Source organism: Carassius auratus, chromosome 14 (genome assembly GCF_003368295.1).
Source record: "Carassius auratus strain Wakin chromosome 14, ASM336829v1, whole genome shotgun sequence".
In the NCBI taxonomy this organism is placed as follows: domain Eukaryota; kingdom Metazoa; phylum Chordata; class Actinopteri; order Cypriniformes; family Cyprinidae; genus Carassius; species Carassius auratus.
In genome coordinates, this window is record NC_039256.1 from 12,546,852 (window position 1) to 12,561,590 (window position 14,739).

At 36.7% G+C, this 14,739-nt stretch overlaps 1 protein-coding gene across 2 annotated transcripts in view; it reads right to left on the reverse strand.

The window, feature by feature from the left end:
• The window catches only part of LOC113113654 (platelet-derived growth factor receptor beta-like), a 40,851-nt gene that overhangs the window by 21,508 nt on the left and 4,604 nt on the right, over positions 1-14,739 (reverse strand). For both annotated transcript variants that reach the window (XM_026280035.1, XM_026280034.1), the window contains exons 2-4: positions 2,514-2,587; positions 1,621-1,908; positions 235-492 (exon numbers count right to left, since the gene is read on the reverse strand). In XM_026280035.1, coding sequence (XP_026135820.1) covers positions 235-492; positions 1,621-1,908; positions 2,514-2,556 — 589 coding nt within the window. In that variant the 5' untranslated portion in view covers positions 2,557-2,587. The remainder of the gene's footprint in view (positions 1-234; positions 493-1,620; positions 1,909-2,513; positions 2,588-14,739) is intronic.

Sequence of the window (14,739 nt, forward strand, 5' to 3'; positions counted from 1 at the left end):
AGTAAAGAAAATGATGAGATTAAACGGAGAGCAAATTTTTGTTGTCAGCTCAGATTTGCAAAGACAATAATCTCAATATTTTAATGCTCCATACTTTACTAAAATGATGATTAGTGACTTATTTTAGTCTGTTTTGAACATTTGAGACATAGTTGATACTTAAAGCACAACTGGAAGTCTACTGAGCAACAGCATTTGAGCAAAAAAGAGACCCCTAATATAATAAAAGTGTACCAAATATACTGAAGACGTAGAAGGGGATGGTCTCTTTCTCCTCTCCGTTTAGCTCTCCTTTGCATTTGTAGGTTCTGTCCTCCAGGACGGCGGTGAAGCCCACGCTGGGGTTGTATGAACCCTCCACCGTTCTCTCTGAGTCACTCTCGTACAGCATGACGTTTATCAAGGGGTTTGTCACCAGACAAGGGATAGTGCCTTCTTCTCTCGTCTTAGTCACCATTAAATGATCGTTCTCCAGGAACCACACCTCAGGATCTGAGGAGGATCGAATCAGTGAATCAGTTTGTGTCTGTGTGTGTGTAGACAAATTAATGGATAAGTAAATAGATAAAAGTACAAATCAATGAATGTAGGCATCAAATGGATGGATGCATGAGTAAATGAACAAATAAATCACTTTGAGAATCAAATAAATAAATGCATAAGTGATTGAGAAAACAAATCAATTTGAGTAATAATGAATGAATGCAGGACTTCTTTAAATCAATGGGAGAATCACCAAAAGAATGAATGCATGGGTGAGTGAGTGAGTGAATGAACAAATCAATGATAGAATCAATAAATTAATGAATGCATGAGTGAATGAACAAATGAATCACTGAGAGTATATATTAATTAATGCATAAGTGAGTAAACGTACAAATCAATATGAAAATAATTATAAACGAATGAATGCAGCACTTTATTAAATCAATGTGAGAATCACAAAATGTATGAATGCATGAGTGAGTGAACAATTAATCTATTTGAGGAACAATAAATTAAAACACACACACACACAAACAACAATGAATATGGAAGTGGGTAAATAAACCAAATAAAATACACACAACATTATATGAATGAGGAAAATCCAACCTGATCTCATAGCAATTCATACATTTTTCACAAGGTGGCTTATTCGTACGAATTAGTACGACCACACTCGTACAAATTCATACAATTGTTGCCAAATCGTACGTATTTTACTAGTTGCACAATTCGTATGAATTTGTACGAATGACCTACACCTAACCCCGCCCCTAAACCTAACCGTCACTGGGGTTTAGACAAATCGTATAAAATCGTACGAGTGAGGTCGTACAAATTCGTACAAGCCACCTCGTAAAATACGTACGAATTGGCCGTGAGATAGCGTTGGGAAAATCACATTCAAAACTACCTAAAAACAGCATTTCTAATGTTCAAATGAATGATAGCTGTTGTTTTTAAATTTATGCATTTAGCAGACGCTTTTATCCAAAGCGACTTACAGTGCATTCCAATGGTCTACCAATTGAGCTACAGGAACACATTTTGTTTTTACATTTGCACTTTTTTAAACTCGACCGATTAATAGTAAAGCAAAACAAATTTATTTTGAATCTTTTCATGAGTTCTCACCGGGTACGAAGACTGCCACCTCTCTGGTCTCATTTGTCCCGTTCTCCGAACACACATAAACGCCCGTGTGTCTCCACGTCACCTGCTCCAGACGGAGAACGCTGGAGGAGGAGGAGCTTGTCTTCTCGACGTGGAACTCTGGAACTCTCTCCTCCCGCTTGAAGCGCCAGGTGACATTACTCGAGCCAGAGCAAGTGATGCTGAAGGAGGAGTTGATGGAGAGGATGACCGGAGAGACGCTGGGACTGAGCTCCAGACCTGAGCTACCCAGACAAAGCAGGAGCAAACCTGCACACAGACCAGCATTCAGAGTCAAACTATACTGCTATAACAACTCAAGCTGTGCAGAAATCACTGAAGAATAACAAATGTCAGGTTTCCGCCAAGCAGAGAATTCGGAATAAACATTGGAATGTCATTTTTAGAGATTTGGCTGTTAATTATAACCAAAACAATTTTTATGCATTGCTCAATTTTAAGATTATGGGTTATTTTGGCTCTAGCTTTTCAAACATTTATCTATATGCATCTGTAGATTTCAATTACAATAACCTAATTTATCAAAATATAAAGGTGGGTTTTAAACACTATAAGCAAAGCACTGGTTAATTTTACGATTTTAAACTATTTTGTTTCTATAACATGTTGAAAGACAAGAGTTGAAAAACACATCCAAAATACACATTTAAGCTTTTATTTTCTTACACTTGATCTATTTGCATCTGGCACGGTTTGTTTTAAATAACCAAAAGTGTGAAATAGGCAGTAAAAGAGAGCCTTCTGAGTTCTATACATTAAATGAGTCATGTGCAGGATATACTGAGCTTTAGGTTTGAGTTTATTTGGCTAAGTCTTGACAGTAACATTATTTTGGGGTTTGTTTAATCTGTTACCTGTTGTCATGGCAGTCAGCTGGGACCGGCTGAAACTCTTCATGCTGTCTTCCAGAGCAGGACACGTTTAGACACTGCAGACGGGAGAAAAACAACTCAGGACTGATTCAGCTCAAAGCTAAAGGAAACAGCAATCTTACCAAACTCACCTCAACATTTATTTTTACAGAAGGGAAAATTCACTAAAATGTCACAGTTCTTTAAAAACTCATGCAGTCATGAGTGTAAGACTGTATTTTCACGACAGGATCTTTAACTTTGACTAGATGTGCCTCCCGTGTGTCCGGCGCTGTGGAATAACACACGGGTGGTTTCTCACACAGGCTTCAGAGAGGGACACACATGCCTGACTGCACACAAACAGTAGCATGTTTCACAAACGCTCTTATTGTTGCATTTTTCACTGTGGCACATTCACTGGCATCTACTGTGGTCACGGTGAGCATCCCAACAAAACAACAGCATAAAAAAATAAAATAAAATAAAATAAAATAAAACACTTCGCCACAACAATAAACGAGATTTGGGGAATCAATTCTACGGGACAATGCAATGACCATTAATAGTGTTATTAGAGAAACAAAAAAAAAAAAAAAAGATTTCTTAAACATTAAATGGAATAAAATAAAAAAAATAAAATAACATTAATAGTGTTATTAGACAAACTTAAAAAAATAAATAAATACAAATAAATAATTTCTTAAACATTAAATGGAATAAAATAAAATAAAAATACTAAATAAAATAAAATAACATTAATAGTGTTATTAGACAAACTTAAAAAATAACTACTTAAAATAAACATTAACTGGAATAAAAATTAATTAAATAAATAAATAAATAGGGGAAAGTGGGGTGAGTTGTGCCTTTTGGGAGAATATGTTGGGGTAAATAGTGCCAGTGATTTCTGAAGCAAAACAGAACATTTTAATGTTATGAACTGTAATGCTATATGAAAGCAAGACAAAAAAAGGTTTATTCATATATTGTCATCCTATTAAACTTTTGGAATAAGACATATTTTGTTGTCAATGCCACTTGTCAATGCTTCAGGGGAATATAAACTGGGATGTGGGTAGTTTCTTGAGCACATCACCTTCAGGGATAACCCCTTCACTATTTTCTTTAAATGTGTGTGTGTGTGTGTGTGTGTGTGTGTGAGAGAGAGAGAGAGAGAGAGAAATAGAGAGAGAGAATATGTATTTTTCTTGGCGAGCACGATTTCACCAAGTAAAACATGTTCCTGGATCAACATCCTTGTTGATCCAGGAACAACATTCCAATCAACCAATCAGAAGTAAGATATAACTTTTTTGTCGGCCTTCCGTTTATAAGTGCGTTGCATAATGGGTTTTTGTCTAAAATTAAGAATGCCACATAGTTTAAGTGCTAAAATGCAATAGTGCAATGTACAATTACAAATTAATAATGTGTTGAAAATAATCATAAGTGGAGGTGAGTAGTGCCACTGGCACAACTTAACCCAGGCCCTTTGGCACAAATCACCCCATACCCACAAATAACATCATGCTAACTGTATAGACTCATTGTGTAGCCTGGTAAAGCACTAAAACATGTGTGAAATGTTTTCAAACTTTTCTAGAATTGTTCAGACGCTACAATCAAAAAACCTTGATAATAGAAATTTTACTTTTAAAGGAAAAAAAAACAGTTTTTTGAGCTAAAATGTGATTAACTCTCATGCCATGTGTCTCTCTTCTTTGGAGGATGAGTAAAATGGATGGCTTTTTAAAATTATGTGGTACCATGACCAATTTCTTCAATGGTTTTCCAGAAACAAGGGGTGGAACTACTTCCCCCCGGCACAAATCACCCCACTCTCCCCTAAATAAATAAAAACCATCAACTTTTATTTCAGTTATTTGTCAGAGAAAAAATTCTCATCTTTGATTAGTAAAAATTTTTAAGTACTAAAATAAGTTACTTGTAAATAGTGATTAAACAAATTAAACACAGAACAAAATTACTAAAACTTCAAGTTTTAAAACAAAAAAAGGAAAAATATCAATGTTACATCTATATCAATGTTACTAAAACAACGCTGGCTACTGTCAATACACAGAGGTTTGATCACATTATCATCTGCAATATTTGTACTAGGACTGACTTACACAACTAATAAAGATGTCTGAAAAACTAGATAAAGTCTGTAATACTTATGACTTTAGCAATATTTACTTACTAATGCATGTGTGCATCTTTCAGTGATTCTAAAACTACATATAAATATTAAAGTTTACAGGATCTGTCTAATTAATAGAGCTTTGATGCCTTTCAAGGTGTTCTAGAATCCAGAGGTCACAAAAGACCCAAATCATCCAGGATGTGTGTGTGTCTGTGTGTGTGTGTGTGTGTGTGTGTGTGTGTGTGTGTGTGTGTGTGTGTGTGTGTGTGTGTGTGCGTGTGTGTGTGTGTGTGTGAGAGTAAGTAAACACTATATGGTTAATCACTAGGGCTGTTGTGGGTGGAAATGGACAGACGGATGGATGGAGTGGGGGTGGATGGGTGTTTGAGGTCTGGAAACAGTTAAAGCTGGATCACTGGGTGCAAAATCAGGGTGGGAAAACTTGAGAGGGCGGAAGAACATATCGCAGAGAAGAGGCGGAGGGCAAAAAAACGGAGGAGGAATCCTTCGAGGGAGTCGCAGGAAAAAGAGTGAAATGCGTAACACTGGAGAAATGTTCTTAACTCGTAAAAGATGTTCGCCAGGGTGATCTAATCATGACTATTTTTAGCAACACGATTAAACTTGAGAGTTGCTTCATGAAATAAAGCAGATAACTTTCAATAAGAAATCCTCCTCCTGCTCCAATAAACTTGACCTTAATACAAGACTATTTAGTCTATTCAGATGGGGTGTCTTCCCTTAACGACCCGAATGTTCAGTATTTTTTTGGATGTAGTATTTGCTCCACTGGTGAACTGTGAGATCTGATGCTGTTTAATGCAGATGCACCACACTGGAAACATTTTCTGACAAGGCAATAAAAAAGAAAGCAATAATGTGCTATGTGCTTGTGTGTTTTAAAACTCTTAACACTTTCTCACCAAAGCAATCAAAATCAAGCATCCCACACAAATCCTGCATCTGTCTCGTGCCTAATATACTGCCAGAGGAAAAGTGTACTTCATAAAGTGCCTATAGTCATAAATCCCTCAGGAGCGTCGTATAAGAGAACGAGGAGCCTCCAGAGCTGTTATAGTTGCTTTAGGAGGAGTTTGACCAGTGTGTATTCCCAGAAAAGACTTGGAAACTTTCTCATGATCTGCTTATACACAGGGGACACGCTCAGAGACCCCAGGAGTCGTGTTTACGCATATAAGAAAAGACTGTAAAAACAGGGCACAATGTACTGGGTTAATATGATCCTTTCCTGTATTGATTTTTCACAGGTGTTGTATCTGTTTTCAAGTTATGTGTTGCATTTGGTTGAGTTTTAGAGTTAAAGGGAATGTTCTGGCAATAGCTTTTCTGTTTTTCCATAATTTTATCTTATAGTGTAAGGCCACACTGCAGGACACGCATGCAAACATTTCCTATTTTTGTACTCAGTCATATACTCAGCCCTGATGTGGGGCCAAACAATGCAACATTCAGTCTGCCATGAAACACTAAACTAGACATTAGTTACAATGACAAGCAGCAAAAAAAAAATATGCCAGTGATGTACAGGTTTGGAAAACATGATTGTGAGTAAGCTGCTGTGAAACCAAGAGCACCAGGAGAAAAAAACATAACGTCTGAAAAAAAGGCGAGATGAATACGGTGGAATATTTCGCTGCCAAGCAGCCCAGCAATGAAAGGAGCTCTGAATCAAACCCTTTCAGAGGGACAGAAAGAGAAAGACTGGCTAAAAAACAGAAAAAGAAGAATATGAAAGACTAAAGAACGGTAACTCTAAAGGAAAGAGAGGCCAGAATGAGGCTGACGTCGTCCATGTCAGAATGGCCTCTTTTTCATGCTAACGTCTCTCTGGGCTCTAGAAAAGCTTGACCGCGGCCAACCTGCGTCAGAGAGAGCGCAGACTCATGCAAAAGAACCAATCCAAAACAATTATGCAGCAGAATACAAGGAAAAACTAATGCTGGCATTGTCTTCAACCCACGTCTGGCTCTGGCACCGACTTCAACATCAGCAGGAATAGTAGCTAGAGCAGCATTAAAACGCTAGAAATCATTTATGACTGCAGCTGGGATCACATCAAACCCGAGGGCATTGCTATGCATTTGTTAAGGTGTTTTAAACATTTTAGAGCGTTGTTATCCAATTCTACGGTATACTGTGTGGTTGCCAGGGCGTTTCTATACAGTTGCTAAGATTTTCTAAGCATTTTAAAGTGTTGCGGCTTTGATGATGTTCTGGGTGGATGCCAGGGCATTGCTGTTTAGATGCTAAGGCGGTTTAAGCATTTTAACCATTGTTATGCTGTTTATAAGGCATTGTGGGTGGTGGCCAGGGCATTGCTATACAGTTGCAACGCCGGTTTAAAGGGGTCATATGGTGCTTTTTTAAAGGTCATTATTTGGTGTAACAGAATATGTTTACATGCTTTAATGTTCAAAAAACACATTATTTTTCAAATACTGTATATTATTGTAGATCCTCTATGCTCTGCCTCTCTCAAACGCATTGTTTTCTACAAAGTCCCTCCTTGATTTAGCACTTTCACACTGCCATTGATTACCCGGGATATTTGTGCGCTTTCACACACAACCTGTAAAGGTCCCGTAAAGACACGTGACATCGGGATGTGATGTGTAAAGTACGAGTCGAAAACGCTAGGCGCGATAACTTTCACTGAAGCAAGCAAACGATCTCACCTTCAGCGCGGAAAGTGAGGAACTAACTGATCTCTGCTTCATTACAGTTTGCTTATATTTGTTTCGTCGCAAACGTTGATCTGCCTTCAAAACATTCGATGAGAGAGTCGCGTGATAACGCGCGTCATCCTTACGATACTTTACGGCATTAGATCTGGCTTTTGTTCACAGAGCACTCGTTCCAGGACTGAACCTGGCAATGTTTCTAGGTCCCCGAACCGTGATCAGCCCCGGAATTAATCCTGGGACGTGTTTGCGTTCACACAGAAGGTGACCCGGCAATGTTCAACAATTTGTGTTTAATGGTGGCATTATGCAGATTCAAAAAGTTTTGACAAATGATAGCGTATTGCTATGCTGTTCTGAGTGGCTGTCTCAAGTACTGTGACATGCTGGTTTGCTTCATGTAAACAGATGTGGCGTCTACTGAGTGTCTTTAAAGTGTGTGTGTGGGTGTTGGGGATGGGAACGGCGTGCTCGTCTGACCCTTCCCAGCATCCCAGACTCCTGCTAACACTCTCAAACGTGCCATTTAGTGACACAACAGCTAAATCCCAGAATTCCCACCAGACGTCACACAGCTTCCGCGAGGACCGTCGCTTCTGCACCCATTTCAACTACCCCCGAGCTGCTCGTCTCCACTGGGATTATCATTATACGGGAGTTTGTTTTCCTTAAACATCTGCCAGCGCGGCACTGATAAAGCGGGAGCCAGTTTTGAGGGGGGAAAAGTCACTTCAGCACCAAAACTGCTGTCTGTTTCTCTGTAAGTGCTCCTGGGAAACATACACAGCTTTGAAAGAAAAGGGGGAAAAGAAAAACAAAGGCGCTGAGAGAAGAAACAATTTCTGATGTTGTTCTTCAGCTGCAGGGCCTCCTGCTTCCTGTGTGTGTTTGGGAACATGTGTAGAGATTCAGCGTGGGTGTGTAAGAGACACGCAGACCTCCAAAATAAGGAATAACACACACACATGAAGAAAATGGTCCCAAATTCCCCCTCGATTGACAGCTGGAGCCATTTAACTGTTGCAAAACACACTGTGTGTCCGCTGCTGTCCAATCCATGTGGTGATGAGACATCACATTTCCAGTACAACGAAACCGCAATATGAGAATATTGACCAATGGGCATTGCTTGGCCATTCCTATTGTGTTCAGTGTTGACAGCATGATGCTACGCAGTTGCTAGGGTGTTCTAACTGGTTGATTGATGTTGCTAGGACACAAAGGTGTTGCTATGATGTCCCAGGTCGTTGCTAGGGTGTTTTAAGTGGTTGTTTGACATTGCTAGGTGGTTGCTAGAACATTGTTTGGCAGTTTCGGTGGATGGCATGATGCTGACCAGTTGCTCATGTTTCAGGTTGTTGCTAGGGTGTTCTAAGTGTTTTCTGATGTTGCTAAGCGGCTTGCTAGCGCACAGTTTGGCCATTCCTAAGATATTTCGGGTTGAGACACTCTCGTGTCATTTCAAAACTGAATTTAAAAGAAGAGATTTTGAAGACAGTTGGGGTTTAAACAACACTGGACGGACCTTCAATTGCATTTTTCCACAGAAGAAAGTAAGTCATACAAAGTTGGAGTAAATGATGGCAGAATGATAATTTTGGGTAGAATGATACCCTGAAGTCTTCAAAGCAGTTTTCCTCTGTGCAAACACCTTTCAGATGCAGTCAGCAGCTTCGATGAGCGAATGGAGCTCTAATGGTCTTCAAGAGCACTTCCTGCTCTGGGACGGCCGTAAATCCCTCAGCGAGAGGACCGACCCAAACCATTCATTACAGCTAATCTAACAGCACAAAAGGTTCACAGGCTCTTATCGCTAGTTATGAAAAAACAGCACGGTCTGGGGCCAAACACGGAGATGGTTATCGGTCTGGATGAACACGTGCACACACACTATAACTCTCATCCATTCTTCCTGTTCTCGATTAGCATTTATTAAAGGTGGGCGCTGCTTTAGGATCTGGCCTCCCAGAGCTCAACTTCTGGCACAGGCTGTGGGAAAACTGATCCAGTGTGTCGCTGCTAAAATAAACGTTTCTCTTTTTCTATCCCAGATTTCCCCTGGGATGATGAGACAGTCAATCCCCAAACCCCCGTCAACTCCCTCAAGGAACAACAACTCACTTTTTGCAGTTTGCAAACTTAAAATAACATAACAATGGAAAAGAGAGGCTAAAAACACCCATTTATAAGATCTGTCATATAAAGCAAAGACGCACCAAAAATATTTGACTGGAAAAATCTGTCTAGAAAATAAATAACTCACTTTTTTCCATAAATAAACACACTATTGTATATTATAAATGTATAATATTTTACTTAACCTATTATTGATGACATATATATACATATATTATTATTTTTTTTATTTTTTTATTTTTTTTTATCAAAGCCATCATTTGAATGGATATATTTTAACAACAAATTGGAGTAAAAACATAATAATATAATTAAAAAGATATAAAATTCAAAAGTTAAAGAATTTAAATTTAATTTTAATTAGTAACATTTAACATTACAATTTTATTAATGTTTTGAATAAACAGTATTTTCTGTTTTCATTTTAATTAAAGTTCTAGTAATTTTGTTTGTTGTTTAAATAATTTTATCCTTTAATTGTTATGTATTTCCATTTAATACAGTTTTATGTCATTGTAATTTACTCGTTTTAATTTATTTAGTACTTCAAGTTAAACTAAATGGAAATTGTAATTGATTAAATTTTTAATAAATTGTGAAATATATAATTTCAAGTAACAAAAGTTTTTTAGCTATAATAATCATGCTGCAAATATATTAAATTCTACATTGTTAATTCAATGTTCGATATTACAGAATAATATACCAATCATTAAATCATATGTAAAAAAAAAAAATAACAATAAAAACTAAGAATTATTAGAATTATGAATAAACAATACTCAATAAAAATATTCTGCCATTTTATAACAGAAATAAACCACTTAGGGCTGCATTACAGTTTTTAACTAGAAAACATGCTGATGAGATGAACAGAGAACCGTTTTATTTCTCTTCTCCTACAGACTGTTTCATCCAAACCTCACATCTATCTTGCAGACCTTTCACTTTGTTCCTCCAACACTGTCGGTCTCGTTCAAGGTTATCCCTGGTTAGTTTGGTTTCCCACCTAAAACCACAACAGACCTGCAGGATATTTTCTCACATGAATATTTTCTCTGACATGAATAATTTAAAGATGAAAACAACCAACTAACCAACTGCAGGATCTCCTTCTTTCCAAGTCGAAAGTAAGACAGGATTGCTAAATAATGGAGCTCCACTGGTTTAATTTCATGTTAAGCATATACTGTAATAAAGAGCTGTCACTATCATACAACACACTGGTTTCTCTCAATATGTACAGTAAGTGTTGAACTTCCTTCTCACACATCAAGCTGTGAAATACAAAAAGGTGTTGTTGGCAACCAACCGCTGTTTTTGAGCTGTTTATGAGTCTAATGCTAACAGAAACATGTTTTTGTTGTCAACCATCAAGATACAGACACTTCACCTAAAAATGAATCACTGCTCAGTGTTGACAAATAATACAAATAATGGTATTACTATGCTACTTTTTCATAGGTGGGATGATCTTGATACTGGAATGAAATGAAAGGGAATAAATGAATAGAGAAATTAAGCAAATACTATATGAAATATAGTTTATGTCTAATGCTGCTTTCATGACAGAATAACTGGTATTATGGGTTTTAAATTAAATTAATTTTAATAAAGTCTCATCCTCTCTTCTTTGACTGTTATGTCATTAAAGCAATTAGTCGCCACACACTTATAAAACAGAGTTGATATGGTTATCTAAAATGAAGAAAAAGATAATTACTTGAAATAAAAATGCAAGTTAACTAAAATAAAATGAAATATATATTTAAAAAAAAAACTTTCAGTGTTCTGCTACTTGCCAATAAATAAATAAAATAACTAGAATTATTAAATAAAAAAAGTATTTCTATGTATTAAATAAAAACTATCTAGGCATATTTCCTTAAATAATGTAAATATTAATAATGTCAAAAACACAACACAATTACTCAAATATTTAACTAAATATATTTGAAAACAGAAAATCTAACAAATAAAATCTATTACACAACATTAGCAAAAACTATGATAGTACATTAATTATACCAAAATCATAAAAAAAATGTAAATTTAAATTAGTTAAATGTTAATGGAAACAAAATAAAATAGAAAGAAAAAAAAACATCTTTCTATTTTCAGTTTACAAAGAAACATTACTTATTTCAATTTATATATATATATATATATATATATATATATATATATATATATATATAAATTTTTTGAATTAGATTTAATTTATTTATACAGTGTATATATTTATACAGTATATATATATATATATATATATATATATATATATATATATATATATATATATATATATATATATATATATATATTATACATTTTTTGAATTAGATTTTATTTATTTATACAGTGTATATATTTATACAGTATATATATATATATATATATATATATATATATATATATATATATATATATATATATATATATATATATATATATATATATATATATATATATATATCACATATATATCACATTATATGATTATTACTATAACACTGTTATTTTGTTCTTTAGAAGGAACAGTCTGAAGAGTCCTCTCATGATTACAGTAATTCTGACACGGTGCTGTGAGTGGATTCAGCGTCCGGTTTGTTTTTATGTTGTATAGATGCATTGGCTGACAGCAGCATCTGTGAGGAGTGTCTAAATCAGTTCTGAGACTCACATTAACCCTTCTCTCCTCTCAACTCATCAGGGATGAATTGCAATGGAAAAAAAGCATTTGGAAAGATCCCACATTAAACAAGCGACTCCACAAGTTAAAGTTCGCCCCCATTTTCTCCCGGTTTCTCGTAATTCTCCAAAGCGCTGCACAATTTTGACTTTATAGTGGTGTTTATAACTTTGAGGCAGATCATGGGCCAGAGGATGTCAGAAAGTTGCAGAGGAAGCGGCCTGAAGCTATTGGCCACATCTGGAGTTTCAGACCCCGTCCCAAACACAGCCGTGGAAGACATTAAGAGCTACGACACCACGTCTCACAGCATCAGAAGATCAGCAGGAGCGTATCTGCTGTGCTCTTTGAACATCATAATGTGACCAAGGACCACAAAACTGAACATAAAAGCTGAATAAATAAACTTTCCATTGATGTATGGTTTATTAGGATCGGACAATATTTGACCGAGATACAACTATTTGAAAATCTGGAATCTGAGGGTGCAAAAAAAATCTAAATACTGAGAAAATCGAGAAAAACGCAAACAAGTTTCCATTTTTAACAAGTTGATGAAGTGTAAACATACCCTTCTCGTCTAGCCAGATATGACTCCTGCACAATCAAATCAGGTTTGAAAAATGCTTCTATTACTTATAAAAATGAATTCTTCAAAAGACCAACTTTAACTCTGAGCGACAGTGTGTGATCCTTGCCTAGTAAACAGCACTAGCAAACAATGACTCAAAAAAACAAATCCAGAGCGACTCTAAAAGACAATGTCATCAACTAACCCTAGACACAAACTCATCAAACCAAAGCCCATCCTCTCTAAACAACCCGTCTGACACCCCCACATCAGAGACAGAGAGACAGCTTTACATGATTACAGCCTCAACCAGCCACTGACACAGCCACGGAGAGAGAGGGAACGGAAATGAAGGATGAGGAAGTGGCAGTGAAATTCCTGCGGTGCTGGAGAGATGAAGAACATAAAACACCAGAAACTGTAAGCATGAAGTCTCACTATACAAACTTCACATGCACTATCAGCTCTTTCCCATCACACATTTTTATACCAATTTTGGGATTTCTAAATAAAAACTTAATATAAACATATCTAGTTTTGCCATTGCTGTGGTTTACACACATCCATAGCGCTCCTTGTGGCAACACTGAGAATGCAATTGAATCGAACACAATTAAAGCTGCAGTTGGTAACTTTTGTAAAAATGTATTTTTTACATATTTGTTAAACCTGTCATTATGTCCTGACAGTAGAATATGAGACAGATAATCTGTGAAAAAATCAAGCTCCTCTGGCTCCTCCCAGTGTCCTATTGCCATTTGCAGAAATACATCGCTCCCATTAAGAAACAACCAATCAGAGCTGTGGTCCGTAACTTTGTTTGTGTTCAAAATGTAGAAAAATGTATATAATAAGCGAGTACACCATGAATCCATTTTCCAAACCGTGTTGTTAGCTTGTCCTGAATCACTAGGGTGCACCTATAATAAGTGTTTATATTCGGACTATTTTAGATTGCTTCGGGGGCACCGCAGCGGAGTAACCCAGTACCTTTGTGATTCTTCATAGACATAAACAGAGAGAAGTAGTTCCAGCTACGATGTTCTTCCACAAGACGCAAGCAGTTCTGTTTATTAACCGCTAGAGCGTCAAAAGTTACCTACCGCATCTTTAATAGCGATGCATGATGCTCGCTACATTTGCGTTCACATATCTGAGTATAGAGCACTTCAGGCCCTGCATCCATGAGAAACGAACACAGATCCCAAACAGGAATGACAGATTCATCTCTGCAATCAAGAAGAGATGGAAACAGAAACACTTTGCACTGCTGTGAAATGATTGAAACACAACACAAACACTCATACATGCATGCCAGTGCAAACACACACAGCGTTCTGGCTTTCCTAAAGAGAACTGGTTATCTAAAGAAGGTCTGATAATATTTTTGTAGGTCTCCCAGGCCGGTTTTCTCAGTCGAACCCAACACTGTCTCCTTGTGTCTCCGTTTGACTTGGCCTGAATGCAGCTCATAGAGATTGATGAAGACAGCATCATCTGTCTTTCTTTCTGCATTCTGGTAATAGTCATTGGTCATCGTTCTGCTGTAATCTTAACGGTCATTAACCGCAGGATGCAGACGATTAAACACACTCTTGAGTGAACGAGTGAAGGAGCTTCAGCCTGATGAAAGAAGAAAAACTTCTGCTCAAGTGCTGAAGGAGACTCAAATCAGACTAAGACTGATGCTTTGCTAATAACACGATTCTTTTAGTAAAATGACAAATGCTATAAGATAATCTGCTCTTTGACATTAATTAATAAAAAAGAAGATTAATTATTAACAGTTATTAACAGTTATTCTATGCTGTCACTTTCAAATAAACACCAAACAAGTTCAATTATTATTATTTTAAACATGACACAAGACAGCTTTCAGAAACCAAATGCTGAAAAGTGTTTGTGACGATGTGGTTCTGCCTGACCCTGTTCATGAGCTCCACTCATCCGCTGCTAATGGGGAGCACATTTTTCATGGG